Source organism: Ptychodera flava, chromosome 15 (assembly GCF_041260155.1).
Source record: "Ptychodera flava strain L36383 chromosome 15, AS_Pfla_20210202, whole genome shotgun sequence".
Taxonomy (NCBI): Eukaryota; Metazoa; Hemichordata; class Enteropneusta; family Ptychoderidae; genus Ptychodera; species Ptychodera flava.
The window spans coordinates 41,345,040-41,369,722 of record NC_091942.1 but is presented as its reverse complement, the minus strand read 5'-3'; the positions used below and the strand labels follow the sequence as shown (position 1 = coordinate 41,369,722).

Genomic DNA, 24,683 nt, shown 5'->3' with positions numbered 1-24,683 from the left:
TTTATTGTTAAAACTAAAAATACTTTCGAGAAGTTAAAGTTCAGATAAAGTTAAGTTTATTTTTTAAAAGTTAAAGTTTTTTGTTCAAAGTGTTTTAAAACATTTTACTCTAAAAATAAAGTTGCCCGTACAAAATTAAAAATTCGGGGTGAAGAAATAAAATCTCTTACAAATATTAAAGATATTGTCAAGAAAAATTAGAGTTTATACTCAAAAGTAATAGAATTCCGTGGCGTGTAGGGGCCACCGTAATTGTGCGTACAAATGTAAACATTGCATTATCAATGTACACTGTCAGCAAGCGAAAGTAAACGACGCAATCAATCCGTGACATTTTTCAGCAAACCATTTTGTCACCCTGAATTGAGAGAATGAAAGTCGAAATATGGGCAAATTTCATGATTTCATCGGTTCACTTGACCATTTACACGAACCAAATTTCGATCTTGAATTTGCTCTGTTAGCATTCTATTTCTGAATTAAGAATGACACGTTCAGCGTGCGCCGTATCTTTTGCAACCTTATTTGTAACCAATAATGCAAATGGGAGTTCCCATTACGAATTTGGTGAAATTCTAAATTTGGTGGGTTTTTTTCCGAATATGAAAAGGACCACAACGGCGAAGCTTCCAGTTATGCAACGTGTTAACAGCAAATCGAAATTAGAAAATTAGAAATTGGCTCCACATGATTTCTACTGACCCATTTTCAATATCACTTCGTAGGTCCTTGACCCGATTTAGCTTGCAATAAATGCCAGGTAAACAGCTGACTATCTTTAGTACCTAAGGTACGGGAATTTCAATGGTCATAAACGGGCCAAAGGTGGCAAGTATGCCGCTGCAGTACTACCAATCTCCCCTCAGAAAAGTAAATAAAGACAAAAATGTACAAATTTTATTCTGCGTCTACATTTGCTGCAGGTGGAAAAATCTATACCTGCCTAACACCAATTTCGATTGATTTTCTTTTTAAAAAGAAATTTACCTTTCAATGAGTCAGCAAAAATTAAATGGCGGAAATGCCTATTGATGTGTGGGAGTGGCACTGTTCTACGGGGATTTTGATATCTTCCCTAAGGCAGTTGACGGCCGTGCTGATAGAAGCTTAAGAAAGTCTAGTATTGCTTCTGAATGGTCAAACCAAGTTTTGACAGAACGGATGTAGGCCTATGTTGTCGAGTATCGGGAATTAGGCGACGAATTTGAAAGGAGAGATTTGCCAATACTGACCACTAAAATTGCCGGAATTTCGTGACACGTGTATAGAGCTGATAATTTTCCGTACATAAGTGCGTGAATAAAGATGGCAGCGGCGGGACCAGGTAAACTGATTGTCCGGTAAAAGACTGATAATCATCGGTAACAAAAGCACGGGTATTTGAATGTCGGATGGTGGCAATTGGGCAACAGGTGCGCTAATTAAAGGGGCGACCAATTTCCTGTAGATAAAGTGCGACGATTGGAACAGCATCGAATGGGCTGACAGGGTCAGGTATGCCGGGAAAGAGGTTGAAAATTTCCCCGTACAAAAAGCGCGTAGATAGGAATTGCTGTCGATGGGCAACAGACCACAGGTGTTTCCGGAAAAGGGTGGACATTTCCGTATTAAAGACCACAGGAGTGTCCGCGTCGACATTTTCCGTACCAAAGACTATGGATTGGAAAGGCTTTCAGCGGGCAGTTAGCGAAACAGGTGCAGCCAATGGAGCTATTCATCGAAAAAGCTATTCCGGAAGCAATGTTTGAGGGCAGGGGAAATTTTGATTTTACTATGGCAGGGGACATATTTGTAGGTGGCAGGGGAGCAAATTTTAGTTTTTCTGTCGGGCAGGGCAGATATTCGTTTATTGTCCTGGGGACAGGGCTTGGCGAAAAACGAGGAGGGGAAGCTACTTTTAAAACGGGGACAGGGGAATTTCAGCCATGGTGTTTCCGGAGATGGGGACACAGGGCAAGTACTTATACCTTTTAAAGGTTACCAAGACTACTTAGCCTATCGATTGACCCAACATCTCACTCTATGTACTGCAAGATGGAAACCAAATAGAAGGCCACTGCAGTATGTTTCTGCATGGGAATGTTAATTTTCACTTTCAGGGGAATTTTTTCTCAGGGCAGGGGAAAATTGACAGTTTTTTTCTCATCACAGGGTAGTTTTCATGGGGAGGGCAAATTATGAACGGCTAATTAATTACCCTCTTGACTTAAAATTAGTAAGTTCACATTACTTGTCATGTACAATATATCTTATCATAGTAAGGACCCCTTTAAAAGTGCATTGTTCGTTTGCTGCACGTAGTGAAAGCTTTACCCGAAAAAGGATTGACAATCTGCCGTGCCTGGGGTCCGTGAAATTGAATGACTCTGAGCGTGCATGCGCAGCTGCGGCAAGTGCTGACCACGGTTTTCCTCCATCCCCGGCCTCAGGTAGACTTTAACGAAAGAAATCTTCACAAAATGTCGACTTCTGTGTCCAAATTTTGCCTCCAGCGTGATATTTACCTTTTATTCTGTTGAAAATGTAGTATTTATTCGTAGACCCTCTCACAGCCCCTTGTTCTCTACACAGCTCCTCAATCATATGGTGATGCGCCCTCAATGGTCTGTCTAACAAGTGATGCTCAACAAGCCAACCGGAACTTCGGGCTAAACTCTATAACTATAAATGAGAGGAAACTATGCTGATGAATTATGTCATTTCATTAGTCAGTGATCGTAATAAATTTTTCATGGCATAGCTAGCTCCTCATTGATCAGGTAGTTCGGCGTGTTTTTATGATGAGGGGTTCCTTGGCAAGAGAAGTTCATTCATTCATTCATTCATTCATTCATTCATTCTTTATTTGTCATGTAATAGTTACATGAAATTTTGTGTACATTGGCAGAAGACAAAAAGAAAAATTAATATAATGCATAAAGACTAAATGTACTTATAATAATACCTATACATACATGTACACAGACACGCATCAGGTTACAACTGATTCAATAGACTGATTGACCTTGGTACAAAGCTATGCTTAAATCTATTTGTTCGAGAACGTGGAACCCTAAGGCGACGACCACTTGGAAGGTATTCGTATTCTGTATGGAGAGGATGATTCGGATCTTTCAATATTTTCTTTGCCATCTTAATAACTTTATCTTTGTATACCTCTGAGTTCTGCGCAAGTTCATCCCGGTTGTCATCAAGCAGCTTTTTACATATTTTTGTAGGTCGACTGAGGTCTTCTTTGAGATGATTTGATAGCAGATCGTAGAAAGCGGTGCTAGCATAGTTAATAATAGATGATATTGTTGAGTTGAAAAAAAGAGCAATTACACTTGAACTTACATTTAACTTTCTCATCGATCTTACATAATACATTCGTTTGTTTACCTTTTTCAGTTGATTTTCTACATGTTGTGAGAATGACAGTTTACAGTCGATCATACAGCCTAAGTATGGATATGCTGACACTCTTTCTACCTTCATATTATTTATCACAACTGACTGTTTTTCATTTTGTTTCCTTCTAAAGTCCAGAACAAGCTCTTTCGTCTTTGACACATTAAGATCTAAATAGTTGTCATTACACCAGGTGTTAACAAAGTCGATACACTCAAAATATTCCTGATCGTCATCGCTCGAAATAAACCCCACAACCCCTGTGTCATCTGCATACTTCTCAATCATTGCCCCATCAGTGTCCCAAGCTAAATCATTTGTATACAAAACAAAAAGAACAGGTGACAACACACAGCCCTGAGGTGCTCCTGTATTAATTGGAATTGTACTTGATGTTTCAAAGCTGGTGCGAACATACTGAGACCTACCAGTCAGATAATCTAAAATCCAAAGTTGTAAACGGTTAGGAACATTGAAAACATTCAATTTGTTTAGCATTAGGTGGGGTTGAATCGTATTGAATGCTGACGAATAGTCAATGAACAAGACTCTAACTGTATTTTACGATTTAGCATCTAAATGCTTAATTGCACAATGGACTAGTGTGCAGATTGCATCGTCAGTCGAGCGGCCAAATATGTACGCAAATTGCAAAGGATCGAAATGGTTCTGTATATGTGGCATAAGCAATTCTAAACCAACACGTTCTAAACATTTGGAGATAATAGACGTTAAAGTGACAGGACGGAAATCATTGTCTACCCGTGAGGGGGAGTTGTTTTTTGGGGACTGGTATTATCTCTCCGACTTTCCACGGTGAAGGAAAATACTGTAGATAAGGACAACTCAAACACATAATGAAGGATATAAAGTAGACTATCTTTGCAGTGTTTAAGGAGCCTACCACTGATTTTGTCCGGACCAGGTGCTTTATTCCCCCTGATTCTGCTTAAAGCTTTACGAACAAGGCTGTCAGAGGGCGTGAAGTCGTCCTGCAAAGAACTTTGTAAACTTCCTCTTATGTTTCGGTGTTCATGACTAAAATCTACACGATCAAAACGAGCATAGAATCTATTCAGACGGTCTGCCGCACCTGGTTCGGACAAGATAACCTGATTTTTACGTTTCTTGTCCATACCAGTAAGAACCTTTAGGCCTTTCCAGGCTTGTTTAGAATCATTGTTCTGAAAAGATCTTTAACTTATTTTTATAATCCCGTTTAGCTTGACGTATTTTTCTGTTCAACTGGACCTCTTTCTGATGATAATCTTCTTTGCCAAATGAATTTTGCTTATCAAGTATTGCCCGTCTTAGATCTGGTGTGACCCATGGCTTATTATTGGAAAACATTTGACATGTTTAGTCTGAAAATGCAAATTACTACAGAAACTTACGTAAGAAGTGACAACATCGACTAAAATATTCACATCACCTGCAGCGTCCGCAATAAATAAATTCCAATCCGTTAACTCGAAACACGCATTCATTCTGTCAATACCCGACTCATCCATAATCACTTTCGCAAATACTGTTGGTTTAAAACGTTTCAATTTAGACTTGTACTTTGGCATCATGTGAAGCATATTATGGTCGCTATTTTTCAGCGGAGGTAGCTGTTTACACTTATATGACTTTTTAACGTTGCAAAATAAAGGGTCTAACAGTGCATCCTTACGTGTGCTGCAAGTGACACACTGTTCAAAACCAGAAAGTTCACGCTTCAAGTCATCCAAACAGTGATTGACATCACCAAATAGGATATGTAGACCGTCCGGTTTACTGTTCGAACTTGACGTAACCACATCATAGACAGTTTTCACGGCAGCATTTCTGTTTGCATCCGGTGGAATATATACTAGTGTTATAAAGATATTGGTGAATTCTCTAGGCAGGTAGAATGGTCTTAAGGAAACTGATAAAATTTCAACATCTGCAGTACATAGGCTGATTTTAACCGATATATTGTTGCACCAACGTTCATTTATGTAGAGGGCCAATCCACCGCCCTTACTTTTCCCTGATTCAGCTGATCTATCGCTTCTCACGAGATGGAAACCAGTAACATCAACAGCACTATCGGGGATCGAACTTTCAAGCCAACTTTCTGTTATGCCCAGAATACATGACTCTCGATATTCATACAGGAATCTACAGTTTGCTCGCAGTTCATCAATTTTGTTGACGAGAGATCTAACATTACCAAAGGTCACAGATGGGATAAATGGCTTATCTTTCTGTTTCCTTGATTTAACTCGGATTCCAGCTCTTCTCCCTCTATAATGTTGACCTTTCCCCTGGGATTTACAATTGAATGAGAAATCCAAAACAGGTGTTTTTTGTATGATCATAGAATCTCTTATGCTAATGAGCTCTTCACGCCCGTAGCTGTAGAAGCTAGAGCCACCATCTTCACTGTGTCTTCTCTGCTGGAACTCCACATCATAAATTCGCTTGATTGTTAGTGATAGACAGTAAGATAATACCAGGAACCATGTCAACCAGTATCCACCCATGTTCATGAATCATTTACACAACAGTATCACTACAATACACATAGACATGTCGAAAACAGTAGAAACAAGAACAGGAGCGATGTGCCAATGTGGGCAGCTACTGTGCAGCGCCCTATATGTCAGCATTGCTGTACGACCACAGCCCAGTCAGTTTGTCGTTCACTGCGCATCGCGGTGACCCAAAGTGACCCTATTATAACAATCCGACACGTGCAAGTTGCGACCAATTATCATAGACACAATATTAGTCGTTTGGACGTCGTTGGTGGTCCATTTACTCATGTCATAAAAAATGTGTTTCAAGTGTGGTACAGTATCAACATGCGGCCTTAATGTATGAAAGTGAAATAAGTGAATTAAGAAATGGGACTCAATAGGATGAAACTATCTAAAACGGAAAATGGTGAACTTTTATAATGCAGAAGGTGAGAAAAATGTGAGGAACAAAGTATTGTTCCATAATGGACAACAGCTTATACAAACCAAAGTACTTGCCTTACCTGGACTGAAGGTAGACGTGCACATAATAAAAATTTGTGTTAAACTAGATTATTGACATTGATTACAAATGTATCTCTTGTCAATCACATAGGAAAGGAATTTAGCCCATTGAATAAAAACCATTTGCTTGGTTCCTACACACATCACATGTACTTTGTCATATGTCTGGAGTGTACACTAATCTACAATATGCACATTCAAAAGTTTATTCAATTGTGTGAAGAGACTGTTAGTCAACAGTGCATCTTAACCTGTGAGACCAAATACAGGTAAGGTTACCCTTCTTCAAGTGTGTAAAGACAAAAACCAAATTTAATTTTGAATTTAATGTTAGGAATGAAATAAAATGGGTAGCGCCTATATATCGTGTTGATAAACAAATACACGATAATTGTGTCGATAAGATGGTTTTCCTTACCTATCGACATGATGGTCGTTTCGATAAACATGTCTTTTTTTCTTTGTATTGCAAATGTCTGTTATCAGCTATTATAACATTGTACCAACTCAACATAGAAATATTTTGTGTATTGGTGACAGAATTGATGTCATACTAATTTTCACCGGCAGGGATGTGTCAGGCATTTTGAAGTAGTGAAGATGTCATCTGTTGAGCAACATCATCAACAACAGCCATCAACTTGAGATTTACCAGTATGCACTGGGACACTAAGTCACTTGTTACTCCTCCCACTGTGCAAATCATTATGAAGTCGTCTTATGAGTAATGAATTTTAGAACCTGAGTCCTGTAAGCTGCAACTCCACATATAACACATAGCATTCACCAATTTGAAATTATTTTTATTCACAGACTTGGCTTCAGTCTTATAGTAGACCTACAAACAAATCACAATGTCTCCAATACTCTTAATCTTATATAAGTATGTGAGCTGACCTAACAGAAATATGCCAAATTCACAACAGTACGCAAAACAATCAATCCATATATACTGTGGCTTGTTTCACAAAATATAAATTTTTATAGGAGCATATGATATACCATAGCCGGAACATGGAACTATGTGCTCGAGGATAGGTGACATTTGCCCAACGTACACAGTTTTCTCTCAAAATGTTTAGGTTTATTGGTAAAATATAATCAAATGCTTTATTTCATCTTAGATGAAAATCTGTTCAAAATGGAACGATTTTTACCATTGAATGGTGCATTGATATATTTAAACTCCTGTTACGTGGTTTATCGATTTTTTTATGCAAAATTTTCATAAAATCGGATTTCCTATGCAAAACATGAAATTTCAGCATTTTTGAATAAAAAATTGTCAAGTTGAAAACAGTTCTGGTTCACTTTCAGTCAAGTTATGACTATGCGGCCTGTGGCATCATCGACGAGTTACCATTGAATCCTATGGAGTGTGCAATGTTCGATATACGAGGCATGTAATAAACTGTTGTAGACAATGGAACATATTTTCGAATTGAATGCACAGCTGGACTGGCAGGTTTAGTTAAATTTATGGATACCAGCAGTATTAAGTTTTGTTTCCTTGTGGCAACATACCAATATCATTGGTACAAAAGAGGAGAAGAGAGATTCAATATACTTGTAAAGTGTTTAGGTACCAAGACGTGCACCAGAAACAAAATCATCTCTAGGGTAAGCTTTTAATACCTTTATTTTAGCAATTTACAACACTTCATCCAGGCACAATATTATCAGTGAAATAAGTACTTTATATGAATAGAAACTTCTTCATGAAGTCATCATCTTGATGTAGCATAAAAGCAAATATTGCTCACTCTATGATTCCTGATTATTTCCTTTGCACATTCCATAAATATAAAAATTTAATTCGGGTCAAAATTATCTATGTACAGTTATTCAAACATAATTCATATCATAGGTCTCGCAAAACAATTCCTAATTAACATTATGTATTTTGATGACATATTTGAAATGCACATGTAAGTACTTTTTGTGACATACAGCACATGTACTTGGTTGTTCTCCCCATTTTTACATTTGATGTGCTTGTACCGGTATGTAAAAGATATACAAATCACATATGCCTAAATACATAGACATAAGATTGCATTCCAGCTACACAGAGCTAACAGGAACTTAGAAAGCTAAAAATCATGCCTATGTAAAGTAAAATGTGTATTCAAACGTACTTAAGGATGATTAATTTTCTTCCTTTCACACATGAATGAGCAAGAAAATTGTGTTCCTTTTACAGCAAACGATAAAGTTAAACTATTACTAAGAGGCTTCATTCATTTGGCCTAATTTCTTGACACTGAAAGTAGTTTAACTGTTTGGTATCTTGCTTTCTGTGCACGTCACAAGTCTTCAACTCATCAGTGACTGGTTCTCATCCTATTCAGTTGTAAGCAGACCAAACGATCACTCCTATGAAAAGAAATTAACAAAACATTGATTTCAACACCAAGTTTTCACAATGTCTTGTTCTCACTCACAATGGCTGACATTTCTTTTGCATTAGGGGACGACTGCATTAACTTGCATGGTATCTGAAACCAGAGTCCTTGCCTGAGCAACTCAGGTGACAAACAGAAGACTTTTAATCCCCAAGGTGTGAATGTTCCATTGTTATGTTTATCTAATCCAGCTGGTGCTATTGTAGTGCCATTGTAGGAAAGGCAGGTCTGTGAAATTGATCCTCTAGGGAAGTAGGGTATTCCTAAGTTAATGGAGCCTTCCTGTAATGATCTTACCAGTACAAAAATACATTTACTAACAAGACGTTCTTGCTAAAATAATGTCAATGACACATCTGGGCTCCCATTTTGACAAGAATCAATTTAGAGATCACTTGTATCTATGTCAAACATATTTCAGTCAGTATTCATATCAACCCAGAGTTTGAATATCTTTTTTTCTCATTTTCAAACTATTTTAATTTTATGATAAATAGTGTTAATTTTGTTTTTAATCTGGACAGGGTCTATTTCTGGTAAATTTTACTAGCAAACAAAGTAATGACACTTCCTTTATTTATCATTAATTATTATTTTGTTGTCTATCTCAGAGTTTTGATGTTGGTGGCTCTGTTGCAGGTCAGCAACTGCATCTTGAAACTTTGATCAATCCACTGCATTAAGTTTTGTTCATGGCCTAATTACAGAAAATCATTAGACATATTAATAAGCTCATTATGACGTGTCATACCCATCAATTGCAACCTCCAGCACAACTTATCTATAATTTTTTATTTTCTTGATTGAAAAGGTACCCTTACCAAACCTGCGCATGCAGATCTACATTGAGCTGCCTGTAGGCTGTTGCAAACCTGCACAACTGGCTATATCAGACAACTGGCAGATGTCTGCAATTTGTCTGATTTTGTGCATATATAATTAGCTTTCAGCTGAAAATAGCAGTTCATGGGAAACGATATCAAGTTCATTGGCAGCTCGAGCACAGCAGATCACTAGCATATACATGATATGGCTCAAATGCAGCCCATGACTTTTGACCTGCAGACATATTGCAGCCCACTACCGGTAATTTACATACAACAACTCATAGCAGATCACTCACAGACATATAACTTTATCAGTCTGACTCATTGTGGAGTCTTCCCAATTCCGGGAAGTCAACTGTCAGTCTGAGGGATCAACATTTTTGTTGGTCAGAGTCGTAGGAAATTCACCGTCATCTGAACCAACGTTTCTGCGTTCCAAACTTGCTAGCGTAGATGGAGAATTCATTGATTGTTGGCTAGTGAACGCAGTGGGAGAAGAAATATTGTCCCAATCAAATTCAGTCCAATTGTGACATACGTCACAGGTGTTTGAGTGATTACAAGCATGGCAAAGATGGCACTTGTTGTGAAGATCGAGGTTTGACATTTCATGTCTGCAAACACCCTCAGGTTGGATTTACAAACTCATGAGGTCATGTTACTTTTGTCATAAATCTTTGCTTCTTTTGTTATCCCTGTGTACCAAAAATTTAGACCTCTAGCCCTATTGGCTCATGCAGAAATAGATATGTTCATAATTAATGTGGTATAGGATGTGCTTGTCATGTGATATCTTGTCAAAACAAGTCATCGTTGATGACACAGTCCCCACTTGTTAATGGGTACTTTAATTACAAGTCCTCAGAAAGAATAGAGTCCTGTTCATTAATGAGCTCTCTGGTTAAAAATACTGCACTACAGATGGGGCTTAATGGCCAAAAATGAGTTCCATGGTGGTGAAAACATAAAACCAATGTAGGTCACCATCCTATTTACGAAAGGTCATTAAATGAGTCCATTAGTAATTAATCAACAGATGTTGCCAAACATTTTGGCATCCTATCATAACACTGACAGATTATCGCCAGCACCATAATTCATAAAGTTTGATGCAGTGCTTCTGGACATTCACCATAAAAACAAAAATTCATCATGTAAATGCAAATTAGCAATTATTTTAAACAATACTGCTAAGTGTCATCGAATTGTATTTACAACACTATGAGATCAACGTCTGTACCAAGTTTCATCAAATTTGATGCAGCATTTGTGGCCATATTACTCTAATTAGGAAAGTTCATTATAAGTCAATGTCCTTGTACCAACTTTGAATAAAATTGGTTGAGATATGCCTGAGTATTATGGCTCTGTACATGAAAACATCTTATCAAAATGGCCACACGGCAGTCATATTGGATCGTATCACATAACAAATTGACATGCATATGTATGACATTAGTCAATCTCCTTGTACCAACTTTGAATAAATTCGCTTGATACATGTCTGAGTATTATGGCTCTGTACATGAAAACATCTTAACAAAATGGCCGCACAGCAGCCATATTGGATCATATCACAAAACAAATTGACATGCATGTCAATGTCCTTGTACCAACTTTGAATAAAATCAGTTGAAACATGTCTGAGTTATGGCTCTGTACATGAAAAAATCGTAATAAAATGGCTGCCTAGTGGCAATATTAGATTGTATCACAAAACAAATTGACGTGCACATGTATGACATAGGTCAATGTCCTTGTACCAACTTTGAAAAAAATCGGTTGTGATATGCCTGAGTTATGGCTCTGTACATGAAAAAATCGTAACAAAATGGCCGCCACGCGGCCATATTGGATCGTATCAAAAAACAAATTGACGTGCATCTATGACATTGGTCAATGTCCTTGTACCAACTTTGAAAAGAATCGGTTGAAACATGTCTGAGTTATGGCTTTGTACATGAAAAAATCGTAGAAAAATGGCCGCACGGCAGCCATATTGGATCATATCACAAAATAAATTGACGTGCATATCTATGACATTCGTCAATGTTCTTGTACCAACTTTGAAATAAATTGGTTGAGATATGCCTGAGTTATGGCTTTGTACATGAAAAAATCATAATAAAATGGCCGCCTGGTGGCCATATTGGATTGTATCACAAAACAAATCAATGTGCATATGTATGACATATACAGTAATCCTTGTACCAAGTTTGAATGAAATCGCACAGACGCACGCACGTACGGACATGACCAAACCTATAAGTCCCCCCAGGACGGTGTCCATGGGGACTAACAACTTCAAGGCTTCCAGAAAATATATACTTTACTGGGGTTTGGGACTTCTATAACTGAGAAAAAAATAAAAAATCTGAAAGTGTCTGTAAGGTATCTAGCTACCTTAAAAATACAAGTTTTCTGGACCAAAAATGACAAAATTGTCTTATAAATACAATTTGCATATTTGAAGACAATTTCCACATATCCCACTATTGTCATTCCTGGGCATGTGTGGTTACCAAATATAAAAGCTGTTTGTCCAGCCGTTTTAGAGAAAAAAGATTTTTTATGATTTTCTGACCAAAAATGACAAAAATAGTGACAATATCACTTTTCACTCCCATATAATTATCAAAACAAGCCAACTATGGCATGAAACATGAGCATATCTCGACTGGCACCGAGTGATGACATTGTCCCAAAAGTGTTGTTTGGCCCATGGAGAGTGATAAAGATACAACAAACAGATGAATTTAATGATAAAATAGTTAAGTTTAGGCCTACAGGCACTGAGGGTGAATATGTTACAGCAATTTGATTAGTTTCTTTTCCTTTTATACTTCTGTGATAATTTTTAAGACAATCAATCTGCAATGCAGTTAATGTATTGACAAATATGTTATCTTTTACAAGCACACAGCAAACTGTTCTTGATTTTTCATTTACAATATTTGACATAGACTGAAATACATAACATGCAACCAATGTTTACATTTTGCCCCTACACCAGATACATGGAGAGATTTCAACATACAATCATTAACTAAGAAACCCAACAGGGAAAAGTAAACGTTGTTTTCTTCCAGAACAACTGGTGCATCCACATCTGGAACAACTTAAAACTTAACCAATTACACAAGGATGATGACACAAGAGATAAAGTTAAGAAATTTAACTGTGGTGAACTTGTCTATTCCTTTCAAATCCTTAACTTGACAACTTAAATAAACTGCATGGTTAATTGTGCACAAAAATACATCAGGGGTGGCCCATCAGATAAAGGGGTGTCTGGAAGATTGATGGTATACATTATCTTTTTTACCCGATCCATTGTGCATTCTTTTTTTCCCACTCTCCAACCTTTTTTTTCAAACCTTCTGTGGCTGATTTTGTTATTGACATTTGTTTTGAATTTTTTCAAAATTTGCAAGGAACCAACCCCGCTCTCTCACTCTTAAACATTGCCACATGTAGGGCAGGATGCGCTTACTATTTTCGAAACACCTGACATCACTTCTTGGTCTTTTGGCCAGAGGTCCATTTATCCATAGACCCTCCATTTTTAGAAAGAAAAGTGTTACAACTATTTTGAGAAGGATTCGTCAAAATGGTTTTAAAGTACTTTTCACCTATTGGTAGCAAGATTCGACGCAACTAGAAATCTGCAGGGAGTCAGTATGTAGCTGTAAAGTGACAAAGTTTTGAATAGAAATCCGAAACACATATTGCTGCAGTTCCAGACTGGACAGCAGTTGACATCACAGAGTTGTTTACATTTCGCAATCGTCCGTATATCTCCGAATTTTCCCTCGTTTTTGCAGTTTTTTAATTGTCGGAATATTTTCTGTTCGAGGAGTGCTCCATGATTCGGTAAAGTATGAATGTTAACTACTGAAATGTTGTTGTTTGAAAACTGTGAATGGCCAAATTTGCAAGGACAGCATTCAGCTTTGTGTAAATGCACGTCTACCTTACCGCTTCTAACTCCACCAACCGTTGTAGAGTCCTGATTTATCGCAAAGTCTCTCTTGACAGCGAAAGTCAGTGTTACAAATGTATTTTCTAGTACTTTGTGGATGTAGGCATGTGTAGCTTATCCAAACTTTGGTGTTTCTTTAGGCTAAAACAGTACCAAAATGTTAGAGGTCATGCATTTGAGCTCCGATGGAGCAGTCATTTTTTGTGTACCCTGATTTTCGTCAAATGTTGCGTGACAGATGAAATAAAGGTCAGATTTTCGTTTTGCAGGACTGGGGAAGTGTAGACCTGTCTACCTTGTAAACGTTTGTTGTTATCAGAGATTTTTATGGTAGGGAACGTAAACTTATATTGTCAATACCTAGCAAGAGTTTTCTGTAGCGTCTATGGTTAAATGTACGCTGTTTTTATCGTCTGGTGTTTTCCCGTTGGCTTTGGCCAGAATCCAAAATGTGAACTTCATCGTTACCAGAACATTCACCATGACTAGCATCAAAACACCCTCAAAATTCTCTGTGTCATTACTCAGAACGTGCAATGCAAGAGCAAAGTGTACATACTCAGAATGTCAGTTTGATCGTTAATGAGATTCAGTGTTAAGTACGAAGTATTGTTGTCGGGGACCGATTGGCAAATAAACTTAATATATTCCAAGATAGATCGCACAGAGAAACAACAGCAGTTGCCTGTCCCGTTTTTCTCGAGGGAGATGATTTATCTTTCTTTCATGAATTTGACTTTGTTTGTGTACCGTCTATTTACTGTCTATTCTGTGCTGTTTTGTGTCTTTTATCATCTTAAGAATTCTGACCTAGTGTTATTGGATTATGGATTGGTATGATTGCGATTATTGAAAAAAGTTTGAATATATTTGTCGAAAACCAAACCTGCTAAAATCACAGAGTCTGTGTTTTCTAATGATTTTTTTACCGCATTTCAAAACCAAATACAGTTTACCATATTAAATGCTTACTAAATCACCACATTATATACTCTTAGTTCCAGTTGGTATAAAATTACCAAAAGAATCTTAAAAATACAAAAGATATCGCTGTAAAATTGACAGTTTCGCAAAGTTGCCCAAAGAATTCAAAATTCCGGATTTCAACCTAATTTCAATATATCATACTAACATAAACCTTAATAACTGTTTACTAAATATCAAAGCAATCAAACCGGTAAATGTTGAAAACAAATTTTTTTGACCAAAAATGAGAAAAATTGCCACAAAAATACAAAATTGCATGTTCCATCCTAATTTCAATATATCTTATTAACATAAACCCTAGGAACCTGTACACTAAATATCAAAGTTACAAGACCAGTAGTTTTAGGAAAATTAGTCTTTTGACCCAAAAAGGCAAAAATTGCCCCCCCCCCCCAATAAATTGCCAGTTTCAACATAAATTCAATACATTATCAGTGTTGGCGCTAGGAATTTTTTCATTGTAGCCACAGTCTGTTAGTGTGGCTAAAATGATCAATTTATTTTTAGCCACAAGCAACTTTTATTAGCCACAGCCAACAAATAAATTTCACATGCAAATTGCACAAACCCTATTTTCAATAAAGTTTGTACTTTATTATCCATATGCTTGGCCATGGCTGTCGTACATACACATTAATTCCTCAACAGATAAACCGCTTTTATAGCTGCAGATAATAATGACCAGGAGCACAGTGAAACTCCAGGTCCTTTGTGAAAGTTGTCTGTCCTTCAATTAAAAAATATGTATTAAACAAAAATTGGTTTTAACTCCGTTCAGATCTATATTTCATAAATGCTGGTGAATAAATGGACCCCTCTCTTTATAGACAGGGACAAAAAAACTTGTTTATTTTTAACTGTTATTATGACACAAACAACAAATAGAGTTCTTGGAACAAAACTTGCACAACATGTCATGAAAAAATCATGAAAGTCTAATCATTGGCCATAATTGTTCCTCTTTTTTATTTTTTACATGATTGCCTGACTATGCAAAGGCTAGCATTGTCCATAAAGTATCAAAGAAAACTATTGGTATTAAAAAATTGCTTAGGTTTTGAAAATTATTTAAATTCGCAAACTCAGTGAAAAATCAAAAGAGCAGTTCGTCAATACAACAAATCTATGATCAACTGACTCATCAGTAGTCTTACATTTTAAACTTCCATGTACAGACAAAAACCTTGCTGAAATTTGTACATACATTTGAAATTTGTAAATACAACAAATCTATGATCAACTGACTCATCAGTAGTCTCACATTTTAAACTTCCATGCAAAAACAAAAACCTTGCTGAAATTTGTTCGACTATGGTGTAGACCGTGGTTCATCTGTCTTTGTTCTCTTTTCGGTGGTTTTCTTATTTCCTTTTTTTCGTAAGCTATTTTAAACCTAGTTTCTTTCCCAGCTGAGAACAATCAATAAACTATTTGTAGTTGGCAATCGTAGCTGCCTGCAAGCCGCATCGCATCGTACCGTGCATTCGTAAGACATTTGCATTGTTTGGGTGTCTCGAAACCACCCAAACCGTACACAGACCAGAGTATACAAACTGGGGACCTTGAAACTTTTTCACGCATGCTCATTTAAACTCTGCCGTCGATCATCGGTTGATGTACGACAGAGCAACGAATTATTTTGTTCAAAGGCTAGATATTTAAATGACTGAATATTTCGATAATCTGACCGATCTAAGGGTTATTTTGATACGTTAAAAGTGCGGAACCGGCGTGATTAACGATGGTGCACGCTGCTTGAATTCGTTGTGCTGCTATGCTGGCCGGCGTGAACTCAAATTACCCTTCATGCTTGCATCCTGACGCGACATACGTGGTCAAATGTTTCGTGCGATGCTTGCAGTGTTTTTTATGCTGGAAAATTTGGATTGCCGAAAATAACGTAGACTTATTTGTAAAAACGACTAGTTGTCAGAATAGTAGGCTACATAAATAATCCAGTACAAATTTTGGATCAATCACAATGAACACTGGCATGTCGAAATTCTTGGTCCTTCGGGAATTCGGAAACCCTCGGTCTGGGATTGACTGACGTGACTTTCGAAGGCGCCTAGGGTCAATGATCCCAATACGGCACCCGGTTACGAGCTTTCGCCACGGGTGGCGAAGGCTTAGCAATTTTTTTTTGCCACATCGGACATTTATTCGCAAGTTGCGACTGTGGCGAATGTTTGCACGAACCCTGATTATATCGAGATTAATCTTAGATACCTGTATACGAAATATCAAAGCTATCAGATAAGTAGATTTTGGATAAAATTTTTTATCAAAAAATTTGGAAAATTGCCCTAAAATATGATAATATCTATACGATTTGTACCAACATGACTGACGTCATCCTGAGGAACATGAATATTAACTTTCAGAGCGATCAGATGAGCGATTCCAGAGAACAAGATTTTTTGACTAAAAACAGAAAAAAATACCCTAAAAATAAAAACATTCAAATTTCACCCAAATTTCTGCACGCATAATTTAGATTACCCAAAGGAATGTGCATACTAAGTTTCAACCAAATCTGACCAATGCTAACTGAGTTTTAGCCATTTGCAGGATTTTTCCTTTTTTTACCCTCATTTGCATATTTTGTCACTGACATGTTCATTTGCACAAATTCACATCTCCGCCCCTAGGTGCACCTGTACACCAAATACTAAGACAGTAGGTGCATACATACATACAGACGCCTTTTTGCCACCTTATAAGAATACCTCCCATTTGCATATATACATATGCATATATGGGAGCTAAATATTGGCCCAAAATGGTAATTTTGCCAATTTTGTGGAAATTTCAACAAATTAGAAGGGTAACCCTAGCAAATATCAAACGAAATTTTAGAGCAATTGGCCGGCGGTTTCAGAGAAGAATAATTTTTACTTAAAATGAGGAAAATAACAAAAAAATTCAGCAAAAATACGAAATTCAAGATATCTTCACGATGTACATAAAACTGTATAAGGTCTACCTAAGGTGCTTGCATACTAATTTTCAAAGTAATCAAAACAATATGGGCAATGCAAACTTCATTTGAGCAAAATTTCATCTACAGCAGAAGGATGCATCCACACACCAAATATCTAGCTAAAAAGTACTAACAGCGGTTCGCGAGTTTTTGGTTTTGACGCACATACTATACGTACATACATACACACCTACATACAGATGTCAACGACTTCAGCTTATAGGATTACTACATATTGGTATACCAAATGTGAGCTAAAAAGGCACGAAAGGACTACAGAAGTAACATGGCTATATATCAGCTGACATGAAAAATTGTGAATTATGTTACTATTCTCAGCTATCTTTTGCTAATTTTCAAACAATTGACTGGTTGTGTATCTGGACGATATTGGCACTTACTGATAAAGGAGGTACAGGTGTGGCTGTAGTAAGAAGACCTGTGCATTTATCAGATTCAGTCTGGTCGAATGCTCCTTTTGTTACACAATAGTCAGGCATTGGCAAGCCGGGGCTGAAATCCAACAGACCTTCTTCCTTTTTATGCCTCATCAGTGGTGGTTCAGTTGAGTTATCATTTCTGCAATCACAGAAATATACTGTTCAGTGTCATATGGTGCCTCAGAAGTGGCCGAAGGTTAGCTCACTTTCCTTGATATATTGAATTTCTTTTACTATGGGCTGATCGACAGACTAGTTACTGCATTCATGGCTATATATTTCAAAATAAAACATACAACAACTCTCCAGAATCTGCCAGGATATTTAGTAAACAGTTTCTTAGGCTTTATGTTAATATCATGATATATTGAAATTAGGTTGAAATCCGGAATTTTGAATTTTTTGGGCAAATTTGCGAAACTGTCAATTTTACAGGGACATCTTTCATTTTGCATTTTTAAAGATTTTTTTTGGTAATTTTATACCTACTGGAACTAAGAGTATATAATGTGGTGATTAAGTAAACATTTGATATGGTAAACTGCAACCAATAATTGTCATAGAGTGAATAAAAATTTAAAGTTCTGAAATATCCGTTTTAAATTGGAATGTTTTCCTTGAAATATATGAACCTGTGAAGAATATGATGCTAAACATGTTTACTTAAAGTATTTTTTCATAAAACAATTAAATCTCTGACCAATGGAAATTCATTTTATTCAAGCACTGCAGTTTGTTCATTTTTGTGTTGTGGAAAATTTATAAAATGATTAAAAAATACAAAATTTGGCAGATTTACAGTCTTTGTGATGTAAAATTATGGGTTTCCATACAAATAATAGTTAATTACACAAATCAATGAAAAGGTAGCTCACACCAAATACCAAAGCCTGGGACATGAAAGTCAGTTGATGCTTGGCATGCAATGTCTGTCACTATGCAGTCAACCCTGGACACAGCACAACACGACACGACACTGCATGACAACCGGGCTTTTCAGGTACCGTTGCATGACAGGTAATATTAGCAAGATGGCCACTTTTGGTGGTATTATTAAAAGTGAACAAAAGCCAGCAATATTGCAACAATAAAGATGCGTAAAGGTATATTTTTACTATTCTTGGGTATAGTAAGTGTCAACTGTCGGTCTGAAGAATATTGTCAAATAATATGTTGGCAATATACATATTTTAAAATATAATTTTATCACATTTCAATTGGGTAGATAAATCACTTGATTTGGAACAAACTCAACTTTTAAAATTTGTACTTTTTGGTCTGAAGACAGGGAGTATCAAACCATGCAGATTAAATGCACCTCAGTTTCTATATAAACGGGAAACAAAGTCAGCTGGGTCACTAGAAACGCAATTGTCAGCAGAAATGGAGCGCATTCACATGTGTGAATATGGGGCAAAATACAAAAATTTTGCCAATTTTGTTGCATGATGCTGGTCTTGGGATCAACATTGATTGAAAACGGTTGCAAAGTGCAAGTGTCACATTTGGCAAGACCTTGACCATGGGGTAAAGGGGTGCTACAATCCTGCTTCCTCGGCCGGTGACCTCAATGCACTAAGAACTGGAGGGTACATTTTCCGCTGGGTTAACAGGACCTCTCTTTGACACTTTGTACTTTTTGGTTTAAAAATCATAGGACAATCTAGTATGAAAAATAAGTCCTTTAAGTATTATTAATTGTTTCAGACTAATTGATTACTACTGTTTTTCGTTATAATGTGTTTTTAGCATTATATACATGTTCGAGACAAAATGAAAAATGCCATAATTTTTAAGCCGATTTTCTTCCAACATAAGTACGGTCAGGGGAACACTAACCTCTGCAAATGGCAATGGTTTACTCCTGCAATTATACAGCTTTAGAATACTCATTGTTGGCTTGCCACCTTGTCGACAATTGCTGTGATTGCAATGAAAACCCTTGATTGACACGTGACAAATTCCAGTCATAAGGGCGTTGGATGCGGCATTAGCCAATCCTCTAACACTTCATTACATGCAGCTTAGGGAATTGTTGTGTCCCTCAAAGTTTGATGCAGCTATGCTTTAATATAGTAAAATGAGTGTAAATATATAGAGGGAAAAAAATAATGTGGTTAAGCACTGGTTAAACTATTGGAGGTTGTAATAGACATCGAATCCAATAATCATTATCATTCAAGGTAACTATGAAATTTACCAGGTCCAAGGAACATATCGAAAATGACAAAGGCAATGGGGTAATCTTGAACCACGAAATAGTGGTGGTACCAGGTGTCCGGAATGGGTAAGCATACCCTGCCAGCTAGCTGCACCCGTCAAGATTGGCCCAAAGCGACAAAGCCATTGTTATTTGGTGAATTCACCAAATTACTTTTGTGAGTCAAAATTTGGTATGCTGTCACTCATCATTCGAGAAACAGACAGGTCATATTTTGATACATCATCTCTGTATCTACCATAGAACTTCTTAAATGATTTCACTCATCTACTTTCTGAGAATCCTTGCCTCACTAACTTTTGAGCTAATAGGCTGTGTCTAACTCGAAAGTCTTCATATGAATTGGATGCTCTACTGTATCTAAGGAGTTGTGAAATATACACGCCATAAGCTGGAGATAATGGTATATTGCTCGACAAAACAGGAAAGTTTATGATTTCAAAATTGAACGTCTCTTTAGTCATACAGCTTAGCATATAGTGTATTTTGCCTAATTTCAAACAATACGTCCAGGTATGATGCCGAGTCCACACTTTCAGTTGTTTCTTTTTTTTTTTAATTAATCATCTATGGCAAAGAATAGTGGGTGGTCGAACTAATGGAGCAGTCAAATTGATGGAGTGATTACAGTAGGTTCATAAAATGATGGCCTAAATATCAAATCTACTGAAATGACACTTACTTGTTCTCTGTTTGAACCTCTTGGAACGGTTCTGTGTATGCAATAGGGAACCATCCTGATTTTAGAGAGGTCAAGTTCTGGCCAAACTGCCACCCATTGTTGTGTTGACCAATTACAAAAATCAATTCACCCTGAAAATAGAGATATAGCAATTTTTCTTTCCGTGTTTGAATACAACATGTTCACAGTAGTCAAATTCATTTCAATGGATGTGATTTCTGCCAATTTAGAAACTTAGCAATTGTTGCAAGAAATCAGCTGATATAGCACTGCTGCCTTTTTCTTGCAGCTTGTGCCAATTTAAACAGCACTCAAATAGGGTAAACATCACAAAAAGAGATAGAAGCCTCTTGAAGATTGGTCGGCACAAACCGTACCTTCGTTAATTTGCCAACAAACAAACTTACTGTGTTGGCGGATTAACGGCTTAATTGTCATGCCATGAGTTAATAAACTACAAATCAAGTGGAACAAACGACCGCAATATTTGTGAAGCTGACAAGACATGATATCACCTAATGAGTGAGTCCAAGTTGCGTGCCAACGACGTGATTGACACCTTCTATCCATGCCTTATCAAACATGAACCGTAGCTCAGCACAGCCGCTTTGACAAACATCACACTCATACGAAGTGCCGCATGCATGTCTGATCTGCTCCAATTGGAGAGACTGGAATGATGTCCTAAAGTCATTTTTGTAAGCAACAGGTATTCCATTCTTGCCATGCTGTCTCATTAATAATTAAACAATACATGTATCTGTTGTAAAATTACCTGTAATTGTATGAAATGCTATTATTATGGGTGTTGCAGTGGTCAATGTGTTCAATTCGCCTGCAGCGCTCTCAACCACGAGAGACTGCAGCAGTGTCCTTCCTATCACAAGTCATTGTTGAGGACACAGTCCCCACTTGTTAATGGGTACTTTGATTACAAGTCCTCAGAGAGGATAGAGTCCTCTTCATTAAACCCCGGTGCGGGGTATAAAAGACCCCTAACTCATCGAAAATTCATAATGGCCCCTTGAGTGACAACTGGCAACAGCAAGGTAGACCGCTCCGTGAAAATCAGCCTAAGCGATTCTCAAACAAACATTATTGGCATACCATAAACATAGACTGTTTCATAAACACGTAGGCCATACAGGTATCCGCAAAGTTTCACAAAGCCTTTTAAAATTACGACGATTTGGGGAAAAATCGCTTCGTAACAAAGGAAATGGCCCCAAGGGAACAGTCGTTCCGCGATTCAAATAATTGTCAATCATTCAGTGACGCGCAGAGGTGTAAACTGGTCAAACATTTGCTGTGCATACGAGAATAATTACGATGTAAACAAACCATGTGTACGCTTAGAGTTACATGTATATTGGCGTGCACACAGGATGAAAACTTCGTGGTTGTCATAAACTATTTTACTAACAAGCGTTTATGATGCACAGACATCGCGAAAGTGAGCCATTTTCGGTCGTGACTTAGCAAGAGATGAGTCAGTACCGGTACGATGTATCCTTGCGAAAAGTGCGTACACTGTATTTTACAGAACTGCAGGCAGAGTCCATAGTTTACAATGACATCGAAAACAACTAAATATTAAAGCATGGTGGTAGCCTCCATGATCAATTTGATTACAGTCAGTCAAAGAGAGCCACTTTTTTAAAAAGCCCCCCAAATCTACAGCCGAAAGTACCGGTACGCTACAGTCGCTTTTGATATAAATGCTAGCCCTGAAAACGGCCGTATGGTTTGTACATGTACCGTACACGTGTTCTCACACATGGCAATGACATGTTCGGAGGGTTGGTAAGGTTTTGACGTACCGGTTGCTCCAGTAGCGTTTGGACTTCTGTTATGAGAATTAAACAAAGCTTATAAAGACATCAAAACAGTATTTGTCAGTGTCAGTTCAAGGTGAGCAAGTGAGCGTCGACGCGTCATCACCCGATCTTCTTTGAAAGGCCTATTGATACGTGTGTCCGAGATCGGCTCATTGAGTTGGCACTACATCGTATGATTTCGACAAAGGTTGGACTTTAATTTCTTCAATAACGAAGATATCTATGAACCCAGTCCGTGGTTCATCCCATTGCTCCGAAAATAAACATAACTCGTGATTAGTTGTCCGGGGTCACCCTCAAAGCAACTGAGCAGCCGACCTCGATCGCTTACAGATATCGTGGTACGCGAGATTCATGGAAATCTCGATCCTTCCGTGATGTAGTGAACTTATTTTTTTATTTTTAGCGATCGGTCATGACGTCGCGTCGTTCACCTATTTCCTACCATTTTCCTGACCGTGTTTCTCAGTCAATGTTTAGATCGGTAATTGGTGATTTCAACATACAAAATTGCCAGCTTCGGATTATTTTTAATGTTTATGTTTATTACTTTCTTGATGATTATTTCCACTACGTACGGCGCCATTTCCGTATGTAGATATGGCGGTCAGCAGCCGAATCACAGTCCCTCTATCCAGAGGGACTGAGGCCGAATCATTCTCGAACAATGACATGACCCCGAAACTTCAGTAAATCATCTCAGCAAAAACTTCAGTAGATCAACTCAGCACGCTCCTGTTTTAATGAAATTGATATCTTTTCCTTCTTTCTTTTTTTCTTTCGCGTATTGCGAAGGCTGTACCTAAGCTTATAGTCAGAGCGTGAGTTGAGAGCAAACAGATTACGCAGATAATGCGAACGATAGCAACCGTTACCAACAGACTCATTTATGCAGAGCCATGCCCCAAAACGCCCACCCAAACTTGGCATTAATCCGGATCCCGGTCCATTTCGCCCCGGGCTTTAATTAGGTCTGTGATAAAAATACTTTGATACAGATGGCGCTCAATGGCCAAGAATGAGTTCTATGGTGATGAAAACATAAAACCAATGTAGGCCATCATCCTAAAGGTCATTAAATGAGTCAACTAGGAATTAATCGACAGGATGGTGCAACACATTTTTGCATACTATCCTAACACTAACAGATTATCACCAGTACCATATTTCATAAAGTTTGATGCAGTATTTACAACACTATGAGATCAACATCTGTATCAAGTTTCATCAAATTTGACGCTGTATTTGTGGATATATCACTCTAATTAGGAAGGTTCATTACATATGCAATTACAAATTACTTAAAATGGCACTGATAAATGTATTTTACACTGTAAAAGCAATGTGAGCTTAACATCTGTACAAAGTTTCATGAAATTTGATGCAGTATTGCTTGACATATTGACATTACGAAAATTCAATAATTGACATGATACTGCTACATGACGTGAAACAAACTGACAAGCATACCGGTATGTATGAAATAGGTCAATGTCCTTGTACCAACTTTGAATGATACTGGTGGAAATATGTCTGAGTTATGGCTCTGAAAGTCGTAACAAAATCGTCGCAATGCAGCGATATTTGATCTTACTGTTTAAAACATAGGGCCAAAGTCCCTGAAGCTACTGTAGACATGGATACAAAATTAAGTATTTCCTAACTGTATGAAATTATCTCACTACGGTCATCCTAGGGACTTGTAAACCAAATATTAAAGCTGTCTGACCAGTGGTTTTGATAAAACAAGCGACTCAACAGTTGACAGAGCTCTGCTGTATTATGTAGAGAATAACCTTTTGTGACACATGTATTGATGAAGAAGTTGGATACCTTTGATAGCTCATTTCAGGATGGCCTGACCAAAAATAGAAAAAAAAAATACAGATTTGCATATTTCATCACTATTTTAAC

At 37.4% G+C, this 24,683-nt stretch overlaps 2 protein-coding genes across 7 annotated transcripts in view; both read right to left on the bottom strand.

The window, feature by feature from the left end:
- The window catches only part of LOC139152194 (uncharacterized), a 460,524-nt gene that overhangs the window by 74,795 nt on the left and 361,046 nt on the right, over positions 1-24,683 (bottom strand). The window lies entirely within an intron of this gene.
- LOC139152196 (BAR/IMD domain-containing adapter protein 2-like) overlaps positions 7,187-24,683 on the bottom strand; it is a 296,941-nt gene continuing 279,444 nt past the window's right edge. For 3 of the 6 annotated variants that reach the window (XM_070725335.1, XM_070725336.1, XM_070725333.1), the window contains 3 exons: positions 20,932-21,062; positions 17,990-18,167; positions 7,187-8,780 (listed from right to left, as the gene is read on the bottom strand). In XM_070725335.1, the coding sequence (XP_070581436.1) occupies positions 8,775-8,780; positions 17,990-18,167; positions 20,932-21,062 (315 nt within the window). In that variant the 3' untranslated portion in view covers positions 7,187-8,774. Of the gene's footprint in view, positions 8,834-17,957; positions 18,168-20,931; positions 21,063-24,683 lie in introns of all 6 variants that reach the window. The other 3 variants (XM_070725337.1, XM_070725334.1, XM_070725332.1) reach the window with 2 other exon arrangements.